At 43.8% G+C, this 23,648-nt stretch overlaps 1 protein-coding gene across 7 annotated transcripts in view; it reads right to left on the bottom strand.

The window, feature by feature from the left end:
- Nucleotides 1-23,648, bottom strand: part of MTHFD1 (methylenetetrahydrofolate dehydrogenase, cyclohydrolase and formyltetrahydrofolate synthetase 1) — a 79,576-nt gene that overhangs the window by 8,947 nt on the left and 46,981 nt on the right. For 6 of the 7 annotated variants that reach the window (XR_004958651.1, XM_036254086.1, XM_036254036.1 and 3 more), the window contains 16 exons: nt 23,343-23,440; nt 22,788-22,961; nt 21,989-22,125; nt 20,404-20,450; nt 19,702-19,809; nt 19,486-19,560; nt 16,226-16,328; nt 14,209-14,285; nt 13,481-13,621; nt 11,718-11,786; nt 11,339-11,450; nt 11,099-11,238; nt 8,901-8,942; nt 4,464-4,564; nt 2,933-3,110; nt 574-681 (listed from right to left, as the gene is read on the bottom strand). Coding sequence is in view for 6 of the 7 variants with exons in the window: in XM_036254086.1 (XP_036109979.1) it covers nt 574-681; nt 2,933-3,110; nt 4,464-4,564; nt 8,901-8,942; nt 11,099-11,238; nt 11,339-11,450; nt 11,718-11,786; nt 13,481-13,621; nt 14,209-14,285; nt 16,226-16,328; nt 19,486-19,560; nt 19,702-19,809; nt 20,404-20,450; nt 21,989-22,125; nt 22,788-22,961; nt 23,343-23,440 (1,710 nt within the window). In the remaining variant the exon portion in view is untranslated. Of the gene's footprint in view, nt 1-573; nt 682-2,932; nt 3,111-4,463; nt 4,565-8,900; nt 8,943-11,098; nt 11,239-11,338; nt 11,451-11,717; nt 11,787-13,480; nt 13,622-14,208; nt 14,286-16,225; nt 16,329-19,485; nt 19,561-19,701; nt 19,810-20,403; nt 20,451-21,988; nt 22,126-22,787; nt 22,962-23,342; nt 23,441-23,648 lie in introns of those variants that run through there. The other variant, XM_036254077.1, reaches the window with a different exon arrangement.

Here is a 23,648-nt window from a genome sequence, read left to right as displayed (position 1 = left end):
GTGATTATTTTATTTTCATCTATATACCCAATTAAAAATGATAGTCTGGAATAGACATGTTGATGTACTCAAGGCCGGCTCTTGATATTTCAGTAAGACATTTCACATTTCATCATGGCTTTTCCACATACCCATATACCACTTGTGGTGATAAAGAATTTGGGACTGGCCCTGGCCGGTTTGGCTCAGCGGTTAGAGCGTCGGCCTGCGGTCCGGAGAGACCCGGGTTCGGTTCCCGCTAAGGGCACGTACCTTGGTTGCAGTTTGTCCCCGGCCCTGGTTGGGTCGTGTGGTTGGCAGCCACTCGATGTGTCGCTTTCACGTCGATGTTTCTCTCTCTCTCTCTCTCCTTCCCACTCTATCTGAACAAAATATCGAAAAATGTCCTCAGGTGAGGATAAAAAAAAAAAAAAAGAATTTGGGACTGGACCACCTAATCCACACTCAGAAGCGCAAAGGCTGCTGCCCAGGGGAACTGAAGCAGTGGGTGTCCGGCAGGGCTGGGCGAACACCAGGATTCTTGACTGCGGGGCCTGCTTTACAGTTGAAAGAACAAAACACTCGAACAGCTACCTGCTTCGTGTAGACTTCTGCCTTGTGCTGAGCTTCAGGGAGCAATTCAATGTCATCCGCCCCATAGATCTTCTGCGCGATGATCCTGATTTTATCCTCAACTGGGAGCTAACAGACAGGAAAGAGGGGCGATCTTGATGGGACATGGCCACATTCCAGGCCAGAGTCCCCAAAAGGGCCAGAGATGTTTTTATACACTATACAGATACACAAATAGTTTGAGGTTTATTGGGTTAGAAACACTTCCTTTTAATATCAAGCCCCAGATTTTATAAGTGGAAAATATTCTACAGGAGTTACGGTATGTATGTGTATGTGCATGTGTGCGTGTGTGTGTATTTAGGGTCTCAATAGGTACATCACAAACACTACTGCTAACTACCCAAGAATAATACTTTCTTCACAAGTAAAAAGTAACGTTCTATGACTGGAGAGCAGTCTCCTGTCAAAGCAGACATGGGATACTGTTTCTGAAACAAGACAACCAATGTCCGTTCACATAATTCCTGGTTTGTCTGTGAGAGGCAGATGCTATCCTTAACACAACATATTGATTGCTAATTGCTGTTACTTAGAAATATATATATATTTAAAAGCAATCTGGAGACTTCTGTGATGAACATACAGTGGGGAGGATGTGGAAGGCTCTGCCCTCCATGGCACCTGCGGCAAACAGCACAGTGGACAGAGGCCAGGGGTCTAACCAGTCAGGGCCTCACCCCTCAGGGCTGCTTCCTCCAGGGACCTGGCTTCTCAAGACGATTCACAGCAAACAGCACAGGGAAACTGCCCGAAGGAACTGGGAAGGAAAGCTACTCACAGGTAACTTGATGAACAAATTACTCAAGTTAGGCGACACATCTGACTCTCTATTCCCTAGCAACTAAGGCTAAGAGAATACATTGGGGAGTTTTGTTTTTTTGAAAGTAATAATAATGTATCTTTAAAAATAAAAATTCCCTTTTAAACTAAACAGTGATAATTTATGAAAAGGCTTTGCATAATGGATAGAAATAAAGTGACTACTCAATTATGGCTTATGAAGATGCAACAGAGATTACTTCCAAATGCACCTTGCAATTGGGCTCTGTAAATGCCAAGGCACATTCAGAACTTCTGAAGCAAAAGTACTCTGCTGAGGGGTGATTTAAGACCAACGGATGCAGAATAAGACAAAAAGTGGCAGCCTCCTGCTTGTCAGAGCACAGTTCCAAGCAGCAGGGGCTTATGAAGAAATCCTCACCCCACTTCGTCAGGTTTCCTGCCTGCCTTCAGGGACTGGGGTTCCTGACAGCAGGCGCGGTGGATGGGGGCTTAGAGAGGGTGCCTATAAATGCTTTGCATCTGTGTGCCAATTTGTGTTGTGGACTTCCCTAAGAAGACCGCTGGTTGAACAGATTCTCAATCTATTTGTAAAACTAAAGCCCCAGAGCAGAACGTCCGCACTGACAGGGCAGTGTTCATGAGCTATCGGTGTGTTATATCTGCAAGGGCCAGAGAGACACAAGAACATGTTTTAATTCAAGAGTAATAGGGCTTCTTTCTTCTACCTTTTTATGGCTATTTTTGAAAATCTATGATTATCTTTTAAAAACCAAGCCAGGAACCTGCCTAGAGAATACAAGCAGAATTAGCTACCACATTCACCCCAAGTTCCTAATGAAGTTTCCAGTGTGGGCACAATACTTAATGTCCAACCACATCCTGAAACACACAGAGAAATGAAAACAAAATACAACCCTATAATATAAACAACCTTTCTCTGAATTGATTCATACGTTATTGTACACAGAATAAGCAATGCTTCTGCTTGGGCCAGACGTCCTAGAGTTTACTCAGCGATGGAAAAATGCTAAAGCCTGCTGGGTGTGTGGTTTTGTACCCGAGGGCTTCTCTGAACTTGAGGCAGCCTTGTACCAGGAAAGCACTTAGGGCCATACTGCTTTTCCCCATTACCGAGAAGCTGTCGGAAAACTTATCCGAGCTTGATATAGCCCCTTGCCAATTTGCCCTAATATGGCTGGTGCGTTGGGTTAAAGCTGTAGTGAAGTACTTATCTCTTGGTTCTATGTGACCCTTTTTCTTGCCAGCAGAGGAACTGTGCTGTGAGCCTTTCTAAGAGTTAGGATGTGAGCCAACCCCCCGGAGTGTTCTTGCCTGGACCCCTACTCTGTAAGTAGGCAGCAACATGTGTTGGTAAGAAAGCCGTCTGGAGTTGAGGGTCCAGGCTGTGGTTGAGTAACTCTACATGGGAATCAGATCCACAGGGTTGAAGCTGTTAAACACGGGCTCTAAACAGAGGCAGCTACACAGAAACCTCATTGTGCTTTTGAGTTTTTGCATACAGCGAGTAACCCACCTTGAGGTCATAAAGGAGCCGGAAGCTGCTGGGTGCCTGAGCTGCTCTCTGGACGGCCTGAGCCAGGGCTACGGCGCCCTTGCCCCCTTCTGCCCAGTGAGTACATTTCACGGCATCAAAAGCCCCATGTTCTCTGGCAAGGCGGCTGACGAGGTCCAGCTCGGTCTCTGCATCTGTCCTGTAAAGGCAGCACTTGGTGTTAAAGCACAGACAATGCCTGCAGAGGACAGAATCTCTCGTTTCTGCCATTAAAACCCATGTGAATTACCTGCTGATAAATGGACACTAATCAAGTAACATTGCTTGGATTTGAATCCCAGCTCTACAATTTAATAGCAAGGTGACTTTCGGCCAGTTAAGCTATATGTGCCTGGCCCTGGCTGGTTTGGCCCAGCAGTTAGAGTGTCGGCCCTGGACCAAAGGGTCTCAGATTTCCGGTCAAGAGTATGTACCTGGGTTGCAGGTTTGATGCCCAGCCCGTCAGGGTCCGGCGGGAGGCAACCAATCGATGTGTCTTTCTCACACTGACGTTTTTCTCCCTCCCTCCCTCCCTCTCTCCCTCGCACTCTATCTAAAAATCATGGAAAAACATCCTCAAGTGGGAATTAACAAACAAAACAAAACAAAAACCTTTAGGTGGTAAATATATGCTAAGTACTCAGACCACTCCAGGCATGTCATAGAATCCATAAATACTCGCTTTTAAAAAAGGTTGCTTCCCATTTTGCTGCGGTTAAGCCATTATAACAAGACTAAAACCAGCATTACAATATTTACACAACCCACGCAAGTTCTCTCTTGCAGGAACACTTCCAGCTCAACACGCTCGACTCTTTGTCAAGACAACATCCCACCAGACCCAGTGAAATAATGAAACTGGCCCTGGGCAGTTTTGCTCAGCGGTTGGAGCATAGGCCTGCGGACCAGAGAGTCCCTGGTTCGGTTCCCGCTAAGGGCACATACCAAAAAAAAAAACAGAAAAGAAATAATGAGCCCTGGCCGGTTTGGCTCAGTGGTTAGAGCGTCAGCCTGCGGTCCACAGAGACCCGGGTTCGGTTCCCGCTAAGGGCATGTACCTTGGCTGCAGTTTGTCCCCGGCCCTGGTTGGGTCGTGTGGGTGGCGGCCACTCGATGTGTCCCTTTCACATAGATGTTTCTCTCTTTTCCTCTCTCTCCTTCCCACTCTATCTGAGTAAAAAATGGAAAAAATGTCCTCGTGTGAGGATAAAAAAAAAAAGAAAAGAAATAATGAAACTGTAGGGCTATGACCTCTTGTTAGCTCAAAAGGCCTCTAGAGACCAAAAAGAACATTTAACTTCAGGCCTATGTGTCAAACGCGAGAGGAAGGGGACCCACAGAAGCCAGATCTGACCCTGGACCCTCAGCGGGTGAGGTGGTGAGTTCACTGTAATGGCCCCCAAAGCACAGGCTTAACATCCAATAGGAGTAACTGAACCAAAAGAAAGCTACAAGCCCCAAGATGTTTTTGACCGTTTCCACAGTCCCTTGGACTCTGACACTTTGTACTTACTTAAATGCATTCACAGCCACTACCACTGGAACTCCAAACATTCTGGCATTTTCAATTTGTTTCCTCAAGTTACTAAAGCCTTTTTCAACCAGCTCCAGGTTCTGTAAAAACAGTGAAAGTGGTGGTCTTTCCACGAGGTCAGAGAGAGCACCGCTGAAGACAGTGCCAGGTTCTCCTTAACAGGGACCAGTCTCCTCAAGCCAGAGCCACGCACTGTGAGGACAGGCTGAGCGAGCAGATTAGCTTTCCCATCCCCCACCAGAGCGTGCACTGCGGGGCCGTCACTGTGCGGCCTTCACGTGTATGAGCTGGAGTGGCGCTGTGCTTATCTGGCTGTCCTGGAAACAGGGAACATTTCCTGTCATCACACTGTATCTTAACAGCATATTTGCTGTTTGAAGAGAAGCACAAGCCCTTAAATATAATCCCTGTGTTCATAAAGTTTAGGTACTCTTTTGACATAATGTTACAAACTGACACTACTAAGCATTGCACAGACTCTTCCATCAGCAGACAGAGCCTCGCACAGTGCCTGACATTCATTCTACGGCTGCTGGAAGTACTGCAGGACACATGGAGCCATTAGTGGTGCTTTCAAAGGTTTTAATGAACCCAACCATGAACCTTTATTGGGGATGACAGAAAACAAGATAACATCATCAGTAAGAACCAAATGCATGCTATTTAAAGGAATGAGATTAAGGAAATATACGTTTAAATATGTTTACTGCAGCACTGAAAAACTGCAAATAGCACAAACCTCCTTCAATGGGGGGGGGGTTTATGATATACACACTCAATAAATATGTATCATGGAGATGTAATGAAAAATGAGATAATCCAACTTCTGGTCAAGATGGCAGCATAGGTAAATGCGGTATCACTTCCTCCCACAACCACATCAAAATTAGAACTAAACTACAGAACAACCATCCTTCAGAACTGCCTGAAATCAAGCTGAACGGAAGTCCTACAACTGCGGAATTAAAGAAGAAGCCACATCGAGACTGGTAGGAGGGCGGAGGCGGATGGGCTGGTCCCACATCCACGTGTGGCGGATAAAAATCAGGAGGACACCTCGGCTGGGAAGGTCCTCCCTGAGGAGTGAGGAGTCCCCGTCCCACACGAGGTACCCCAGCTCAGGGTTCCAGTGCCAGGAAAAGAAGCCCCCATAACTTCTGGCTGTACAAACTAGCGGGGATTGAGGCTGAAGGAGGCTGAGGCTGCTGGAGCCCCAGGCAGTTCCTCCTAAAGGACCCAGGACTTACTTGGACTCGCTCCATCATGGGAGAAGCATAAGGGAAGAACTGAGTTGCTTGGCACTGGGGCAAGAGCTGGAGAGGCAGCTTTCTCCCAGACAGATGTGCTGCAAGAGGTCATTGTTCCTTTGGTGAACACTCCCCCCACAGGGCAGCCATATCTGGGGCTCCAGCAACTGTGAGCCCTGCCCTGGTCATTCCCTGAGGCCCTGCCCCACGCAACTTTCAGGCCCACCGAAGGTGTTTCCAGTGTTTTTACCATAGGATTGGCCTGTCTTGGCTCCTGCTTCAAATTTTCCTAAAATCTCACAAACAAAGAGCATCTGGCTTCACCAAGCCCCAAACCTCTCACTAGAAGCAGCCAGCCTTGGTTCACAACTTGGCTTTGTGTGGGCACCTCAAAGCCCAGCACAAGAAACAGCCTTTGTAGCTTATGCCTGGTGGCCCTGGGTAGAGCACAGGCAGCGGCTGAGCCAGCACACCCAGTGGACAGCTTCACACCACACTGAAGCACCACCACCCAACCACCTCCACAAGCGACACTCAGGAGTGGACTCAGTGGGTACCAGAGCCCTGCTGAAGTAAGTCTTGCTCTGTGTGGTGGGCCCTGCACAGCTGATCCTCCAAGGTAGTCAGAGGCCAGTGGTCAGCGGGTACAGCCAGTCCTTGTAGCTGATCGGCCTGAGTAAATCCCTCCCATTGATGTGGCAATTGCAATCAAGACTCAATTACAACAGAAGGGTGTACAGTCCACAAGATGGGTGTACCTCAAAGGCACAGATGGGATGATGAGGGAGGCTGTGCCTCTGGACCCTACAGGACACCTACAACAATAGGCTACCCTATGAAGCTTAGGAGACATAGCAACTCTACCTAATACATAGAAACAAACACGAGGAAGCAGCCAAAATGAGGAGACAAAGAAAACAGGTCCCAAATGAAAGAAAAGAACAAAACTCCAGGAAAAGAACTAAACGAAACAGAGATAAGCAATCTAACAGATGCTGAGTTCAAAACACTGGTTATAAGGATGCTCAATGAACTTAGTGAGGGCCTCAAGAACATAAAAAAGGGCCAGAATAGGATACAGTCAGAAATGAAGGAGGCACTAACTGAAATAAAGAATAATTTACGACCCAGCCGGCGTGGCTCAGTGGCTGAGCACTGATCCACTGACCAAGAGGTTGCTGGTTTGATCCCTGGTCAGGGCACATGCCTGGGTTGTAGGTTCAATCTCCAGTAGGGGGCGGGCAGGAGGCAGCGGACCAATGCATCTCTCTCATCAATGTTTCTACCTCTTTCTCCCTCTCCCTTCCTTCCTCTCTAAAATCAATAAAGAAAAAATATTAAATAAAAAGAAAAAAGAAAAATATAATAGTCATATATAAAACTATATACACTGGATCATGAGCAAAACCCAGCAGTAATAGCTCTTGGTCTGAGGATTCCATGAAATAGCAAGAAAAAATAGGTAAGTTAAAAGAAGAAAACATCTGCCTTGGCCGGTTTTGCTCAGTGGTTAGAGTGTCGGCCTGCGGACCAGAGTCCTGGGTTTGGTTCCCACTAAGGGCACGTACCTTGGCTGCAGTGTGTTCCTGGCCCTGGTTGGCGATGTGTGGGTGGCAACCACTAGATGTATCTCTCTCACATCCATGCTTCTCGCTCTCTCTTCTTTCTCTCCCTCCTGCTCTATCTGAAGATAAATGCAAAAAATGTCTTTGGGTGAGAAAAACAAAAAGCAGAAAACATCTGAGATTCTTATAAACACAATTTATGTTTTTCCTTTGATAAATGAAAACCAAGATTAGAATTTAGTTGATATTCTAAAAATTTTTTTTCCTTATTGATTTCAGAGAGAGAGAAAGGGAGAGGGAGATAGAAACATGGATGAGAGAGAACATCGATTGGCCGCCTCCTGCATGCCCCCACTGGGGATTGGGCCCACAACCTGGGCATGTGCCCTGACTGGGAATCGAACCGGCGACCTCTTGGTGCATGGGTCAACACTCAATCACTGAGCCACACCAGCCGGGCTAGTTGATATTCTAAAAAGCACTGCTAATTCTTTACCTCTAGTCACATGAAAACCAATTAATATGTAAGACTGACTGAGAACAGTTTTAAATAAGCAGAATTTCTTAAAGACACCAGCTGGGCCAGTTAGGGGCAGTCATTCTAATTAGACACAGGAAAGGCGGTGGGGTGGCAGTGGGGCCAGAACTGAATTCCCTTCCTACGCGTGAATCAGACAAATGACCATAAAAGGCAAATCATAACTCAGAAGACAGGCAGACTCAAGGCACCAACAATTCTTTTCTAGCTGCTTTTGAAATGCTTCATTTGGGACCTAAACAGTGACCCTGTATTGCTTGACAATTTAAGTTTCAAAAAAAAGGCAGAAAAATGGAATTAGTGATAGCAGCTGACCTTACCATCTCTCTCAAGGACCTCTCTCATAACTACCCCAAACTGGCTCTAGAGATGTTTCTTCGATAGTAAATGATAAATATGAAAACGTTCAAGCTCACAATTCTTTGAACTCCTGCTTGATGCTATCAACCAAATCAGCTTATGGAAATTTTGCCTAGAAAAATAACCAGGATGCCGACTATATCTTGGTCCTTTAATCTGGATTTAAATCTGCAGAAGACATTTCAAAAAAGGCGCTTCTGTATCTGCTTCTGATCTGGATGGCATTTGGGAATCAACCAGCCAATACAGGGAAGATAAGGAGACTTCCATCAGTCTAGTGCAGGTTTCTTAGCCTCAGCACTTCTAACATTTTGGGCTAAATCATTCCTTGTAGTGGGGGGTGTCCTGTGCACTGTAGGATGTTTAGCAGCAGCCCTGGCCTCTACCCACTGAGTTCCAGTAGCGCTCCTCATGAATTATACAATCATAAATGTCTCTCAACATTGTCAAATGTCCCTTGGGGGCAAAATTGCTCACAGTTGAGAAACAACCACTGATCCAGGGCAGAAGTTTCACTGGTTTCCTATGTGGGGCAATTCTGTTTTATAAGGCACTTTTCCCGTTTCATTTATTCCAAGCCCATTAGCGTCCCCTGCGCCCAGGAGCAACCCTGGGTCAGAGTGACACCCCCACTTGTCTCCAAACGAGCCACTGATTCAGGGTGTGGTGCTTTCTAGGTCAAGTCATTAGAAATGACTGAAGTTACCTCCTCTATGTAAGCCTTGGGAAGAGGCAGTCCAGCAGTAACCTGGAAGAAAAGGAAGCAAAGTCAGAGGCATTTTCTATTTACAATTAGGTATCAGCCACATGTTAAAGGCCAGAAGCTACATGCTTGGGGGACACGGCAGTGCAAGATGGTTTCCTACCCTGAGGATTTAGGGTGTATGACCAATCCTACAGCACAGAAAAATGACTGCTTTGAGAAAAACGGGGACCTTTGTGGCCTAAACGATGGTGGTGAGAAAGGAGGGATCTATGGAGGGGAGGAAGGGGTGTGTTTCCGGAGGGCAGTAACCTCTGGGTGATGCACACCTTGCAAACAGGCGGCTGTCTGCCCTGCAAAGGCCACCTTGACAAGCCCTGTGATGGGATCATGAGCTGGTCCACAGAAGCAACACAACAGGAGGGAAACAACACACAGGGTTCTCACAGCGTATTTCAAGGTCTCAGAATATGTCAGCAGTAAGTTCACTGTTAGGTCCCTGGTGGCTTCGCCCTGCTGCACTCAGTGATGAAATGGGGGTGGTGCTATTCCAGGAGCCCCATGTGGACAATGGACAGTGATTAAGAAGCCTTCGGTTTCTCAGCTTGGTCTGCTTCCGTTCCTCAGAGACCACAGTGCTCCAGCTCCAAAGAGGGCACAGAGCTGGGGCTGGAAGCAGGGCTGGGAGCCGCCCCACGCTGGGCCTTCCACGTAGCTCCGTGAGGTGGTCATGTGAGGTCGGCGCCTTGGCAGAGAAGTGCATGTAAAATCCTCCTCTCAGTGCTGCCCAGGTGAGGTGCCCAGCATTATTTTTTAGGCCATGAGATCGTGAGAAAAGAAAAGGAGGTGCAAAGTTGTGAGGGGTGCGGTAGAGAGAAAAGCTGGTTATGACTGGGAAGGACAAGGGAGTCCACCCTGCACTGCTAGCAGAAAAGGGCGCCCTGGGTCAGGGGTGCTCTGCATTCGGGAAACAGCCCGACTGGAGGGGCAGGGCTGTGTTATGGCAGTGGTTCTCACAGCGAGGCCCGAGACCCAGTCCCTTCACGGGATCCATGAGGTCAAGACTGTTTCCATAGTAATTCTAAGATGTTAGAACACTTTTCACTCTTACTCTCTCACTGAGTATTCAATGGACTTTTCCAAAGATCATGTGACATGGGGTATCACAAAAAGATCAAATGCAACGAGAACCCAGTAGTCTTTAATTAAGTCAGATACTGAAGGGTTCTGAAAAATGTACAATGCCTAAACTTTGTTTTGAAAAATACAGTAACATTTTATTTTTAAAAATGTTATTTATGTTAATATGCAACTCAGTTTTTATAGTTAATATAATAAATATCAATAGCTATAACCTACCTAAAATAAGTCCTTTCAGGCCCTCATTAATTTTTTAGGGTATAAAGAAGTTTTGAGACCAAAACACTTGAGAACAGCTATACTGGTCATATTAAGAAACACTGATTTTGTTCTATAGGTGAGTGAGGTCTTATTTCCTAAGTTATAGGACCACCTCCTAGAGGACAGGAATTGAATATTTCTTCAAGTAATTTCTGAATACTAGCCCCAGGTCTTCACATGCTGGCACTGAAGAAAGGTGTTAAAATAATGGGATAAAAAGTGACATTTATAACTAATAGGGATTCAGGAGAACACAAAGTTCAGGTAGGAGATGAAAATAACCAGTCCTAACCTCTGTTTCTCTCTGTTCCTCAGAGGCAGTCCCGAGCATCTCTCCCCTTCTCCCCCCCTCCCTCCTACTCCGGGAGGCTAGCGGTCCATCCAGTTTGCACCTCTCCAGAAGGGCTGACCTGTCTCAGTTAAATGGTTTGGCTGGCTGGTTGCCAGTGTCAGTATTCAGAGGGAAATGGAACTGAGATTTTAAAAGAACAGCCTGAACATAAAGGAGTTTTTTTGAGAAACTGCAAGAACACGTCCTTGGAGGCGTTTAGATATCATCAGATGTTTTCATCAGAAAGGCAGGCCATGAAGCCAATTCCCGCCTCTTACAACGTGAGAGCTGGTGGTCCTGCGAGTGGTAAGGGGCCAGCACCAGAGCTGCCGAGCATCCCTTGCTTCTGGCACCCCCGTAATCATGAGGATAAGAGGGTTTAATGAAGGAACAGGCACAAGTCATCCAGCTTCCCTTTAGCCCTCAGAACACTCCTGCCAATCAAACTCTTCCCACTCCGCATCCTCACCATGGGGCCGCCTCCGTGCATTTTAAGAGCCCTCACAGTGGCAACAAGCACCACCACGTGAGGGCGGAGATTGGAATACCGGCATTTGATGTTAAAAAACTTTTCCATTCCAATATCTGCACCGAATCCTGCTTCAGTCACTGTAAGTGAGGAGAAAAGCAACTGTAAAAATGCTATGCCAGCTCCATTGATGTTAAAAAAAAAAAAAAAAATCTATTCACTGACTGCAAAAATACTCACCTACAAATCCGTCGGGGCCAACGAGCTTGAGGGCAATGCGGTCTGCAATGATGGAGGAATTCCCATGCGCGATGTTGGCAAACGGCCCGGCGTGAACAAACACTGGAGTGCCCTGTGGAAATCAAGACAGCGAACCTGCCAATCCTGCTTCAAGATGGGACCACACAGTCAAGATGAAAGTTAGCTGGAATCCAAAACAAAACGACACCTCAAAGGGTTAACTATGAAGCAGCCTCTGCTATGACAGTAATGTCCCAATTGCAACTGAGAGAAAGAATGGGAAGAAAGAGATGAGCAAGAAGAAAGAGATGGGCAGGTAGCCCCAAGAAAAGTGTGAACACAGAAAATGATTCAGAAAGGCAGGAGTCACTCTGCTCACCTCTAGTGTCTGCATGAGATTGGGCTTGATGGCATCCTTCATGAGCACGGCCAGCGCACCGCTCACCCCCTACGGACAAAGGCATGAGTGTCAACTCCTCCAGCAAAAAAACCCAACCTTTTGAAACCATAACTCAACATGCTTAGGTCTTCCTTTTTTAGCCATCTTGGACCAATCAGTACTTCCACCTGAATGAGACCATTCATGTATTCATTCATTTATTTTTTCTGGATAGACTCTGAAGTTACCAGTTATTTTAAGCAGAAAGAACATCTAAAATAAAAATGACAATCACATGAAAGTTCTGGAAAAAACACGTAACTCTGGAAACAAGCATCTCAATGAAGCTTTGCTGCTGGTGGGTGAGGGGATCCATTTTAGACGAGTTTACAGCACGAAATGATAGTTCTTTGAGTACTGAATTATTTGTAACTTGGGTGTCTGGGCAGAAATGGCCACAAACCAAATTCAGTATGTGTTCCCCAAAACAGAAACTAAAAATTTACCCAGGAGCTCAATACCAACTCTTAAATGCCAGGTCCTTCTTCTAAGCCCTCCAATCATAGCTAAACAACCACAGATTCTGTTTGTATTAAATTTTAATGAGTTTCTAAGTTTCTGCTTTGGGTGTAAAAAGTTAAAACAATTTCCTTTTTTACATGGATTAACTGTGAAAACAGAATATATATGTTTCCCCCCTTTTCTGAATCCATCTGACATGCTTGTTTAATCATAGGCCAACCACTTTGGTGTGCATCAACACAAACAGACCTTTAAAAACTAATTTAGCCTTGGCCGGTTTGCTTAGTGGTTAGAGCGTCAGCCTGCAGACTGAATGGTGGGTTTGATTCTGGTCAAGGGCATGTGCCTCAGTTGCAGTTCGGTCCTGGCTCTGGTCAGGGTTGTGCGGGAGGCAACCAGTCAATGTGTCTCTCTCACATTGATGCTTCTCTTTCTCTCTCTCTTCCTCCTTCACACTCTACCTGAAAAAGCAATGGAAAAATATCCTCAGGTGAAGATTAAAAAAAACAAAATTAATCTAGCACTGGCTGGTGTGGCTCAGTTGGTTGGAGCATTGTCCTGTGTACCGAAGGGTGGCAGGTTCAATTCCCAGCTAGGGCATATGCCTGGGTTGTGGGTTTGGTCCCTGGGTGGCACAAATTCAAGAGTCAACCAATCAATGTTTCTCTCTCACACGGGTGTCTCTTTCTCTCTCTCTCCCTTCCTCTCTAAAATCAATTAAAAAAATTAATCTATAAGATCATCTTATTTCAAACCTCATATTATCATGCAGACAGTTCAGAAATAAACCTGAAGTAGAGAGCTAGCCTAGTAGGACTATCAGGTAACTGGATAATGCGTTATTCCCACTGTGGTCATCAGTGTGGCAGCCAACAAACCTCATGACAAGAGGCCTCTGTGCAGGCAGGCCTGTCATGGGGAGAAGCCCGGGTGACTCCAAGCTCAGCTACTAAGGGCCTCAGTGTGACTCTTGATGTCTTCTGCAAACTGAAGTCATATACCCACTTTTGGGAATACTCATAGGTTGAAGATGTTGCTCAAATCTGAAGCTTGTGGTCTATTACTGGAGCATACTACCTATTACTATGAAGTACACTTTACAAATTTTGTAATTACCTTCTCAGCAACAAAATCATATTACATTTATTAGTTAATTGCAGCATAATTGTTGTTACTGGCAACTGCTGAGACCCTGGGACAATGGACAGCTGCACTGCAGGCCCAAACGCCGGGGTACCCACCAGATCTTCAGTGCTGATGGGCTCCCCTTTCTTGCTGGAGGCCACCACCATTTTGCTCAGTCTCTCTCGCATGTCTTCCAGGGAACTGGTGAGAGCCAGGACAGCCATGATTTCACTGGCCACAGAGATATCAAACTGGGTCTATTGGAAGGAACAAAGCACAATAGAGAAGACTTCATTAAAGCAGAAGAGTGAATTGATTGCAACTCGTTTGCACCCACAGCTTAAATGGATAGAATAACAATAGTACACAAATAACTTCATAAAAATAATTCTCCAACAGCAAAAATTTGTAATGAACTATCCAAGACCTTGAGTAGTCAAATCTCTAAAATAAATATTCTAGCAGGACCAACAATTCTGTGAAAGCAGCTTGTAATCATGTATGTATGTTATGGAAAACATACAACACAGAAGCTCTTACAATGAAGAGACATACTGCAAAAGGGCCACAGAAAAGAAGCAATTCTAATCAATTTGTGTGCAAGGATAGTCACTTGGGGCTCTCCACCTCCAGGAAAAAATGTGGGGTGGGGGGGGACACACAGGTGACACATGGGATTTACTGCAAGAGCTGTCAGGAGTGCTCAATACCACACACCCACTCACTTCCATTTTAAAAAGGAGAAGGCAGAACACCTGGGGAAGAGAGCAGATGGAGGAGGACAGAAGGAGCAAGGATCTGGTTCATCTGAACTAATTTACTTAGAAAAGGAACAAATAGTTACCGTCCGTGTGTACCCTTTCTCTGTTGGAGCCTGTCCAATTGTGATCTTCCTCAGGAATCTGTCATTGGTATCCAACACTACAGTAGAAAGAGAAAATACAGAGCAATGTTAGTAAAAGGACTGTAAAGTTAAAGGAACCAGCCAAGTTTTAGAGCAATAAGTGTAATTTAATGTCTGTCTATTAATGTCTGATTTCAAAACTGATGGCAAAGCTAGAATATGGGTTCAAATTAAGAAATGGTGTTCATATATAGTCAATGTACCAGGATTATTTTTAGAGAAAGAAATGTGGACTGGCTTGGTTTTATTCTGTCTAGAGAATTCAAACAACTAGAAATCTGGAACCTATTTTAAAGCCACAGTTTTTCAAAAGGCAGAGGTTTGTGTTGTTGTTCTGATGACTCACTGACCTTACACCATCTTGCAAAACACAAAAGCCATATATGCGGGGCCAGGCAAGGGCCTTTGAAATATGCTGGGTAGCAGACCTGCTCTCTCCTTCAGCACACTGAGAAAAACAATTCCCATGCAGATGCCAGACCAACTATCCAATTGTATACCTTGGAAAGCATGGCAAAGATCAACCAGCTAACCTTCCCTCTACCTCCCAGGAGTAATTACTGTTAACATTTTGGTGTATTTCAAATTTTGTTTTTTGTATGACGTGCCAAACGGTAACAAAATACAGAACGAAGACTTGATTTGGGGTAGTGAACACATAACAGACTGCACAGATGATGTGTTCTGGATTTCTGTGCCTAAAACTGGTATAATCTTGTTAACCAGTGTCACCCCAATACACTTAATAAAAAGGCAACAAAAAAAAAAAGAGAGAACAACAATACACTAATTATACTCTAAATGGGTCAAAGAGGAGAGACATTTTTAAGGCACTTGATAACATGCCCAATTCTTTTCCATAAAGACTAACAAACACCCCAAAACAGTGTCTTGTACAACACTCAGAGGAAGACACACTCAAACACACCCACTTGATCAGTGAAGGATGTAATGTGTTGTTGAAGTCGACCCTTATTTTTAAAAAATAGAGTGTCAAGTTCCTTGTATCTAATTTCTTGTATAAAATACCCAGTCAACAGGTATGATCTCTTCTCTCCCCTGGTCTGCTTTTGCTTTCTTAGAAAACATAAACTAGACATTAAATTGGATCTTTAGCTTATTCCTCATAAAATATTATACCATCTGTCTAAAGCTGCTGAAGCAAAGGAAGAGAAATATCAGTATGGTTTTATGTACTGAGAGAATCACCCCAAAAATGCCATTAGCTAGCAATGGTTACCAAGCCAATGAAAATCACAGATACAGTCAATAAATTGGCTGTTAGTTGCATTCTGCACGGCTGGATGAAAATTCCTCCTCAGCAGTGATACAGGGTAGGTGGGTAGGTGGGTGCGCCGTGGGTAGGTGGGTGCACCGTTGGTACAAAATAAGACTCTAAGCTGGGCTACTTGTATATTGAGAAAAGCAACATATGACGGTAAAGCCAGGCAACTCACTCACTAAAGTGTTTAAACCTTGAAGTTTACCTACTTTGTTACAAGAGAGTTTAATACAATGAGGTTAAACTGAGAAGGCAAGCTAGAGAGCTACAAGAAAAATCAAGTCACTTATGCTAGACAAGAGTTCTAGGAATAAAGGGCAACATGATTCAAGAAGTGATTAAACAAAATTTCTCTACTTCATGACACTAAAACTTTTTGCATAAAATAAAACTTGCAAAATGTTATCTTTGGTTTCTGATGAACTTCTTTGAAACACCCTCAGTCCAGTCAACACTGACTAGCCAGCAAATGACCAACTAACCCAATAAAAGGAGATTTGATTACAGCTAATAAGAAGGGAGATTGATGGAGGTGGCCAGAAAAACAAGACATCACCCATCTTGGTAAAAATACCAATACCAAGTTTCCAGACCTCACATTTTAACCACTCTCACAGGGGGCGCGGTGTGTGCAGTATAACCAAGGCAAATGGGGTGGGTATATGGCTCTGGTACCTCTTTGCCAAGTAATGGTTTCTGGATCAATATCCAATCTTGCAAATCTGCTTATCTCTTCATCTGTCAGTGTGGTAGGGTCGGTCTTATCAATGCCTAGTCTCTGAAGAGGTAGTAAAATTAAAACACAAAATAAGACAAAACAAACAAAAGCATAATAAATTTTAAAAAATGTTGAATCCCTATCTCTAGATAGGGTCCCCTCTTGGAAATAGAAACCATTTTAAATCTAGAAGGAAAAACTATGATCCCTTTTGCTAAACCTTTCTTTCCTACTCACACGTGTACGAAGAAGGTATTATAAACATGTTTGTCCCTATAACTGAGCACCAGAGGCATTTCTCTAAACAAGAATAGTGACCAAGAAGTGTTGTAGCAAATTCATCAAATCCAAACATATGGAAAGGAAAAACAAGGTGAAAAGCTTTTTCTTTTTATTTTCCCAACTGATTTTTAGAGAGAGTGAAAGGAAGGGAGGGAGTGGGGTAGAGGGAGAGGTACAGAGAAAGAGAAAGAGAAACATTGATGTGAGAGAGAGACACTTCGATTGGTTGCCTCCCATGTGTGCCCCAGCTGGGGCCAGGGATTGAACCTGCAACCCAGGCACATGCCAGGGACCAAGAATCAAACTCATGACCCTGATGCACAGGTAGACCTCTAACCACTGAGCACACTGGCCAGGGCAGTGCAAAGCTTTTGCAATCAGACAATTGAGAATCCCAATTCAAATGAAATATTAGGAAGGACAAAAAATAAGTGTAAATCAATAAAATTAAGTATGTAACACTACTTTCACAAAAAGGGTTTGTCTCTTCCTCCTCACAGAACTTGGCAATTTTATTTATTTACAATGTGTACATGGCTCACATCCTGAAATGGAAAATGCTTATGAAATGTATTTTCCTTTCCTTCTAACTCATGGTAGATCTAAGTGGGCCCAGCAAGCCCTATTCCTTCCATATTTCTGTTCCTGCGCTATGAGGACTTTGTTTTAAAACCTCAGATATGGCCCTGGCCGGTTTGGCTCAGCGGTTGGAGCGTCAGCCTGCGGTACAGAGAGACCCGGGTTCGGTTCCCGCTAAGGGCACGTACCTCGGTTGCAGTTTGTCCCCAGCCCTGGTTGGGTTGTGCGGGTGGCAGCCACTCGATGTGTCCCTTCACATTGATGTTTCTCTCTCTTTCTCTTCCTCTCTCTCCCTCCCACTCTATCTGAACAAAAAATGGAAAAATGTCCTCAGGTGAGGATTAAAAAAATAAATAAAAAAAAAATAAAATAAAATAAAACCTCAGATATGTTTTCGGAGCTGGAGCTCACTGGCTTGTCAAATGGCCTCACAAGCCCAGTGTACGACACCGTTTACAGAAGTGCCTAGGCTGAGACTCTGCTGTTGATGACCTACTCTGTGCAACAGAGGATGCTGGGGGACCTGGGAAACAGGAGACCGAGGACCTAGGTGCAACCTGGGGAGGGGTACTGTGGCCTTAGAAAAATTCCTTGATTTCAAATCCTAGAGCTTTTTTTAAAAAATCCCCACCTGAGGATATGTTTATTGATTCTTAGAGAGAGAGGAAATGAGGGAGGGAAAAGGGAGACAGAGACAGACAGACAGACAGACAGACACATTGATGTGAGGGAGAAATATCAATCAGTTGCCTCCTGCCCCTACCGGGGATTCAACCCCAACCTTTTGGTGCATAGGATGACGCTCCAACAAACTGAGCCACCTGGCCAGGTCAAATCTTAGAGCTTTTTAAAAGATCATTTGAATATTTAGTCCAGCCTGGCTGGTGTAGCTCAGTTGGTTGAGTGTTGTCCCATTCACCGAGAGGTCACCAGTTCGATTCCCAGTCAGGGCACATGCCCAGGTCGCAGGCTCGATCTCCAGTGGGGGGTGTGCAGGAGGCAGCCTATCAATGTTTCTCTCTCTCCCCCTCTCCCCTCCTCTGTCTCTCAAACCAACGAAAGAAACATACTACAAAAATAAATAAATATTTAGTTCAGGGTCTCCCCATATCTGACAGAAAGTTTCACCAACAGAGGCAAGATTAGAAGTTGTTGGCTCTTTCTGTGGTACTTTGCTACCTCACAGAACACAACTCTTTTATAAATAGTGTAACAGCTGCCTTATCTGAAGCATAGACTTGGCGGGGCGTAGGTAAAAATAAAATAAGCTATGGAATATCACAGTGTGTAAGTCACTTTTTCTCAAGTCTAGAAAAAACCTGCATATACATAAATAGTGAAAGAATTGTAAAAGAAGTAGAGCAAAATGTAAACAATTAATGCATCTGGATATAGGGGAGCTCCAGGTATTATTCTTATAGCATCAATATCAAGTTGTGAAAATTAAAAATAAAGTGGGAATATAACTGTGGTTGATAACACACACACAAGGAATGTAAGAGTTCATTCCCTTTTATTGTATAGATGTGCCAGCTTGTTTATTTATTCATGCACTGAAGGACCTTTGGACTGTTCCTCGATTTTGGAGATTATTAATAGAGCTGCTAAAAACATTTATGTTTTTGTATGAACACAGGTTTGCATTCCTCTTGGATAAACACTTAGCAGTGAGATTTCTGGCTATGTTGTTGGTATAGTGTATATTTAATGACTAATATTTTTTATAGAAATTCAAGTTAAATATAGAAGTAACCATTCTTGCTTAAGGCCCCAGTGCTGGGAAGAGCAGACATTCAAACTTCAAAGCCCACTATGCTCATGCTGGCATCCTGACTCGCATCCATGCTACAAAGGAAGGGCCAGTCTTCGTAGCTGAGGCCAGGCTGCCAGTGATTTATTTATTTCAGGATAACCAATTACAATTTATAGACAAATAAGAAATAACCTCTACCACCAATCTTTGTTATGGAGATCATGACCTTAAGACTATAGGATGTGCCCTGATCAATTTGGCTCATCATTTAGAGCATTGGCATGTGGACCGGAGAGTCCCAGGTTCGGTTCCCGCTAAGGGCATGTACCTTGGTTGCACTTTGTCCCCGGCCCCAGTTGGGGTCGTGTGGGTGGCCACCACTCAATGTGTCTCTCTCACATTGATGTTTCTCTCTCTCTCTCTTCCTCCCTGTCTTCCTCCCGCTCTATCTGATGATAAACGCAAAAATGTCCTTGAGTGAATATAAAAAAAAAAGACTATAGGATGTAACTTTATCCAAAATAGGCTACTCTAAAGAGATTTTTACCTCTTATCAATTACTTAATTTCATACAATATCAAAAATGAAGAGGGAAAAGCTTACCTGTAACCTTCGGATTTGGATATCAGAGAACTTTCTCACTCCATTTATTGATGGTACCAAACGATTAAAGAGAGCCTAAAAGAAAAGGAGGAAAAGGGCTTTTAAATGAAAGGCACCCCATTGCCTTGCTCCCTGCATCATCAGCACCCAAGGGACCAACATTAATTGAGGTGCTTGAACTCTTTCAAAAGTGCCCATGGGGCCTCAGCATCATACCTTGTCAGTCTGGGTCAGCTCATGGAACATCCGGGCATCAATGGCTGCGGCAACGAGGTTGTTAGCTGCAGTGATGGCGTGGATGTCACCAGTGAGGTGCAGATTAAACTACAAAAGAGCAGAAGCCACACCAGTCTGCTAACTTTCCAACACTCATTCTATTGCAACCAAATCAATTCCTCTGTTAAAGCCAATGGACAACTGATGACAGCACAGCTAGTGGACAACCCCTGAAAACATAAATTACTGTCTTCAGAAACCACTGTTTTCCCAAAGTGACATGTCCAGTAACCACAAACACCACACCACCGGGATCAACAGCAACACTGGATTACGGAGGACACGCTAATGTCCTTTAAACAGTGAGCAAGGAATACAATGGAGCAATCCTCCTATTCATTGTTCCCATTTCTGCAGTTATTACTCTGAATTTACTCCATTTTGGTTCTTCCCAATCTCATGTTCCATTTGATCACTTGCTTAAAATTATTAATTCCCCCTGAAAGCCAGACTTTGAAGTCCTTGTCATGTCAAAACACTAAGCTGCCTTACAACTTTGCAAATTAAGATGTTTTTCCCTTAAGTGTCACTTCTGCTGAGAAACAAGTCATTTATCCACTAAGACCTCTACAATAAAGCTAATTTCTGGAAGGAAAAACTATAATAAAGGATCTGATTCAACCAAATCCCAGAACACTTTACCTCTTCCATGGGAATGACCTGAGAGTAGCCACCACCTGCAGCGCCACCTGGAGGACAGGTCAAGGGTGAGGCTCAAGTTAAGCATGTTTCTCCACAAAGAGGAAATCAAATGGGTTTTTCGTAACTGCTATACATATTATTTATTTACTTTTTACAACCATTTGGATAGATTTGATCAGTGTTTTTAATTTTTTTCTACCAAGCTAAAACACTTGATCTTTCTGTGCTGAAGCCTCTCAACCAAAATCTGAGTCTAACTAAAAACCATGAACATATACATAGCTACCTACTCATTATCTGTGGAAACAGGTTCCCGTGATTCCTAACATCTGTTAAAAGACCCAGCCTACAGTTACATAAATGCAAACCTGTTCAATTTTCCACTCTCATAAACACGACCCTGGCCTTTTAAAAAAGGGAATATTTAAAATTCACACACCAAATACAAATACAGAGACTGCAATTCTTCCTAAGTAGGAGACATATATTAGAAAACTGCTAGATTTTTATTGGCATATTTGGATTATGAACCAAAGGCCAGTCAAAAAAATACCCAGGTTTCAATTTATCAGTGAGATAAATGTCAATTTGAGATGTGGATTTTTTTTTTTTTTTTGGTGAGGCAGAGACCATGCAATGAAAATGTGTTGATTTGTGATATAAGGAAAAGGAGAATATTGGGTTCGATAAGCAGAACAAGAAAAAGGGCTCATTCTGATGTTGAAAGGGAGTTAAGCTCAAAAGCAGAACTAAGTCAGCACATTCATGAAACAGATCAAAACAATAGGCAGAAGAGCAAAGATGCACCGCGAGTTAACATTTGTAGTAATCTTAGAACAAGCAGAATATGTGATACCCTATCACCAAGCAAATGAGAAAGCTACCTCTTAGAATCTATTATAATCAATAAAAATTTTAATTAAAAGAACATATTTGCAGTACTGCAGCTATCAAACACTAAAGGTCAAGTACGATTACTGATGTGTTTTTATGCAATCAGATGAACCACTGCTGATGGTATTGTTTTAGAGCTTGAAACAGACATGGAGGCCCACTGTGGTACTTAAGAATAGTGCCTTTGACCTAGTTGCCTCTGAAGCCCCTGCCGCTGCTATTGCAAAATGGAGATAATCTTATATTACAAAATAAAATAATATGCATAAAGTGCTTAGCACAAAACCTGGCATAAAGCACATAATCAACATGGATGGGCTCTTCTTATCCCCACAGAATGAAACATCTATAGGGTTTGTCTATGTCTCTAGGTCAGCATGGTAACTGGTAGCTCTGCTTACCTTTATTGTTACTGTGACAGTTGACTATTATAGTCATATAAAAGTATCTCTGCTTACGTAGTACTGATCCCAGGAATCCCTGTGCAGTGTCAAATAGTGACAGCAGGAGCTGGGGTGATCCGATGGAAGCCTTTACCAAAAGCACCATGACAGGAAGGTGTGAGGAAGGCATTCCTAAGTGTCTAAATAAGCTGAAGACCTCCCTAAGTAGTCACGGGTCAAGAGGAACAAGGAAGACTGAGGGAGAGGCAGGGGTCCTCTGGCCACCCAAAGTCTTGTTCCACCGATACCTTTTATTCCAAAAGTGGGGCCCTGAGAAGGCTGCCGGACACACGCAAAGGCGTCCTGGTGCAGGTGGGCGCCCAGGGCTTGCACCAGCCCAATGGTGGTTGTGCTCTTCCCTTCTCCCAGGGGCGTTGGAGTTATTCTTCAAGATGAAAGCAAAAGAGGAAAATTACATTTAGGAGAATTAAATGGATGTCAGTCACTAAGTCAGCCCTAACAGATCCTAAAGAATGATTCTTAATCTGAATAAGAAAGATGAAGACCTGAAACGGTATTAGGAGTCTCAGCTGTAACTTCCTTCCAGTTTTAAATGAAAAAACACTGCTGTGCTTTAGCGCTTCTCACTGTAAGGACTAATTAGACTTTACCTTGTCGAAGGACACGGCTATGATTTACATCTCTCTCTCTTTTTTATATTATGATTTACATTTCTCAGTCCAGTCTCAGAAACTAATTTTTATATGTAACTCAGCCAAGCAATAAAAATGAATGTTCGATAGAGCTAATGAACTAATAAATTTGGGGTTAAGAGAAAGCAATTCCATATGAAGTCTAGGTTTTATGATCCAACTCTTCCACTTCCTAGATGAATAACTTGACAAATTTTCTCATCTCTGAAGGTTATAATCTACTCTGACCTCACAGTGTGGCTGTAAGGATCAAATTAGATAAAAATGCCTGTGAAAATGCTAAAACCATAGTGAAGGAGCCTCTACATATACATGCTGAGTACAAATGCAACCCCAAGTAATAATAATTGAGATTAATATTAAGATTTGACTGGCAAGTGAATAAAAACCACACCCGGTCACCACCACGTATTTCCCGTCGGGCTGCTGCTTCAGGCGGTCCAGCACTGACAGCAGAACTTTGGCCTTGGTTTTGCCATACAATTCCACCTCTTCAGAGAACAGCCCAATTTCTTGAGCCAGGTTACTGATGGGCTTTGGCTTGCAGGATCGTGATATTTCAATGTCACTTAAAAGAAAGATATAAAAGGTGAATTAATCTTTATTCATGTAATGAATTAATCCCAACCCCGCAATGACTCACCCCAACCACTGACAGCACTTTCAGAAGGGGTTATATGTATAGCCATGGCTACAAACCAACAACCCACAAAGATTTTTAAACGTGTAAACTTTTTTTTTCTTTATTGATTTTTAGAGAGAGAGAGAAGGAGGGGGAGAAGGAGAGAGAGAGAAACATTGATGAGAGAGAACATTGGCCGCCTCCTGCATGCCCCCCACTGGGGATCTGGCCCACAACCTGGGCATGTGTCCTGACCAGGAATTGAACCGGTGACACTCAACCACTGAGCCACACCAGCCGGGCTAAACATGTAAACTTTTTTTTTACCTTGGAACAGGTGTCTTGAGGTTAAGCTTGTTATACTCAATCCGCCACTTTCCTGACTTAAATTTCTCCAGGAAACGCTTTGCACTCTCTATTGTGCTCTAAACAAAATGACATAAATGGAATTTAGAGAGGTGTTTATTTTACCCGCCCCATCAACTTAATCCCAGGTCACTCAAGGTCAATCACAAAATGAACAGCTTTATGGTCCACCTATGAACATGCTTCAACTCGGGCTGCCTGCTGCTCCCCATCTCAGCTGTGTGCGTCAGAAAGGGCAAGCCAGCCCAAACATATTTAGCAAAGTCC

The sequence above is a fragment of the Molossus molossus genome, unplaced genomic scaffold (assembly GCF_014108415.1).
Source record: "Molossus molossus isolate mMolMol1 unplaced genomic scaffold, mMolMol1.p scaffold_m16_p_1, whole genome shotgun sequence".
Classification (NCBI taxonomy): domain Eukaryota; kingdom Metazoa; phylum Chordata; class Mammalia; order Chiroptera; family Molossidae; genus Molossus; species Molossus molossus.
This window is presented reverse-complemented; position numbering and strand designations above follow the sequence as displayed.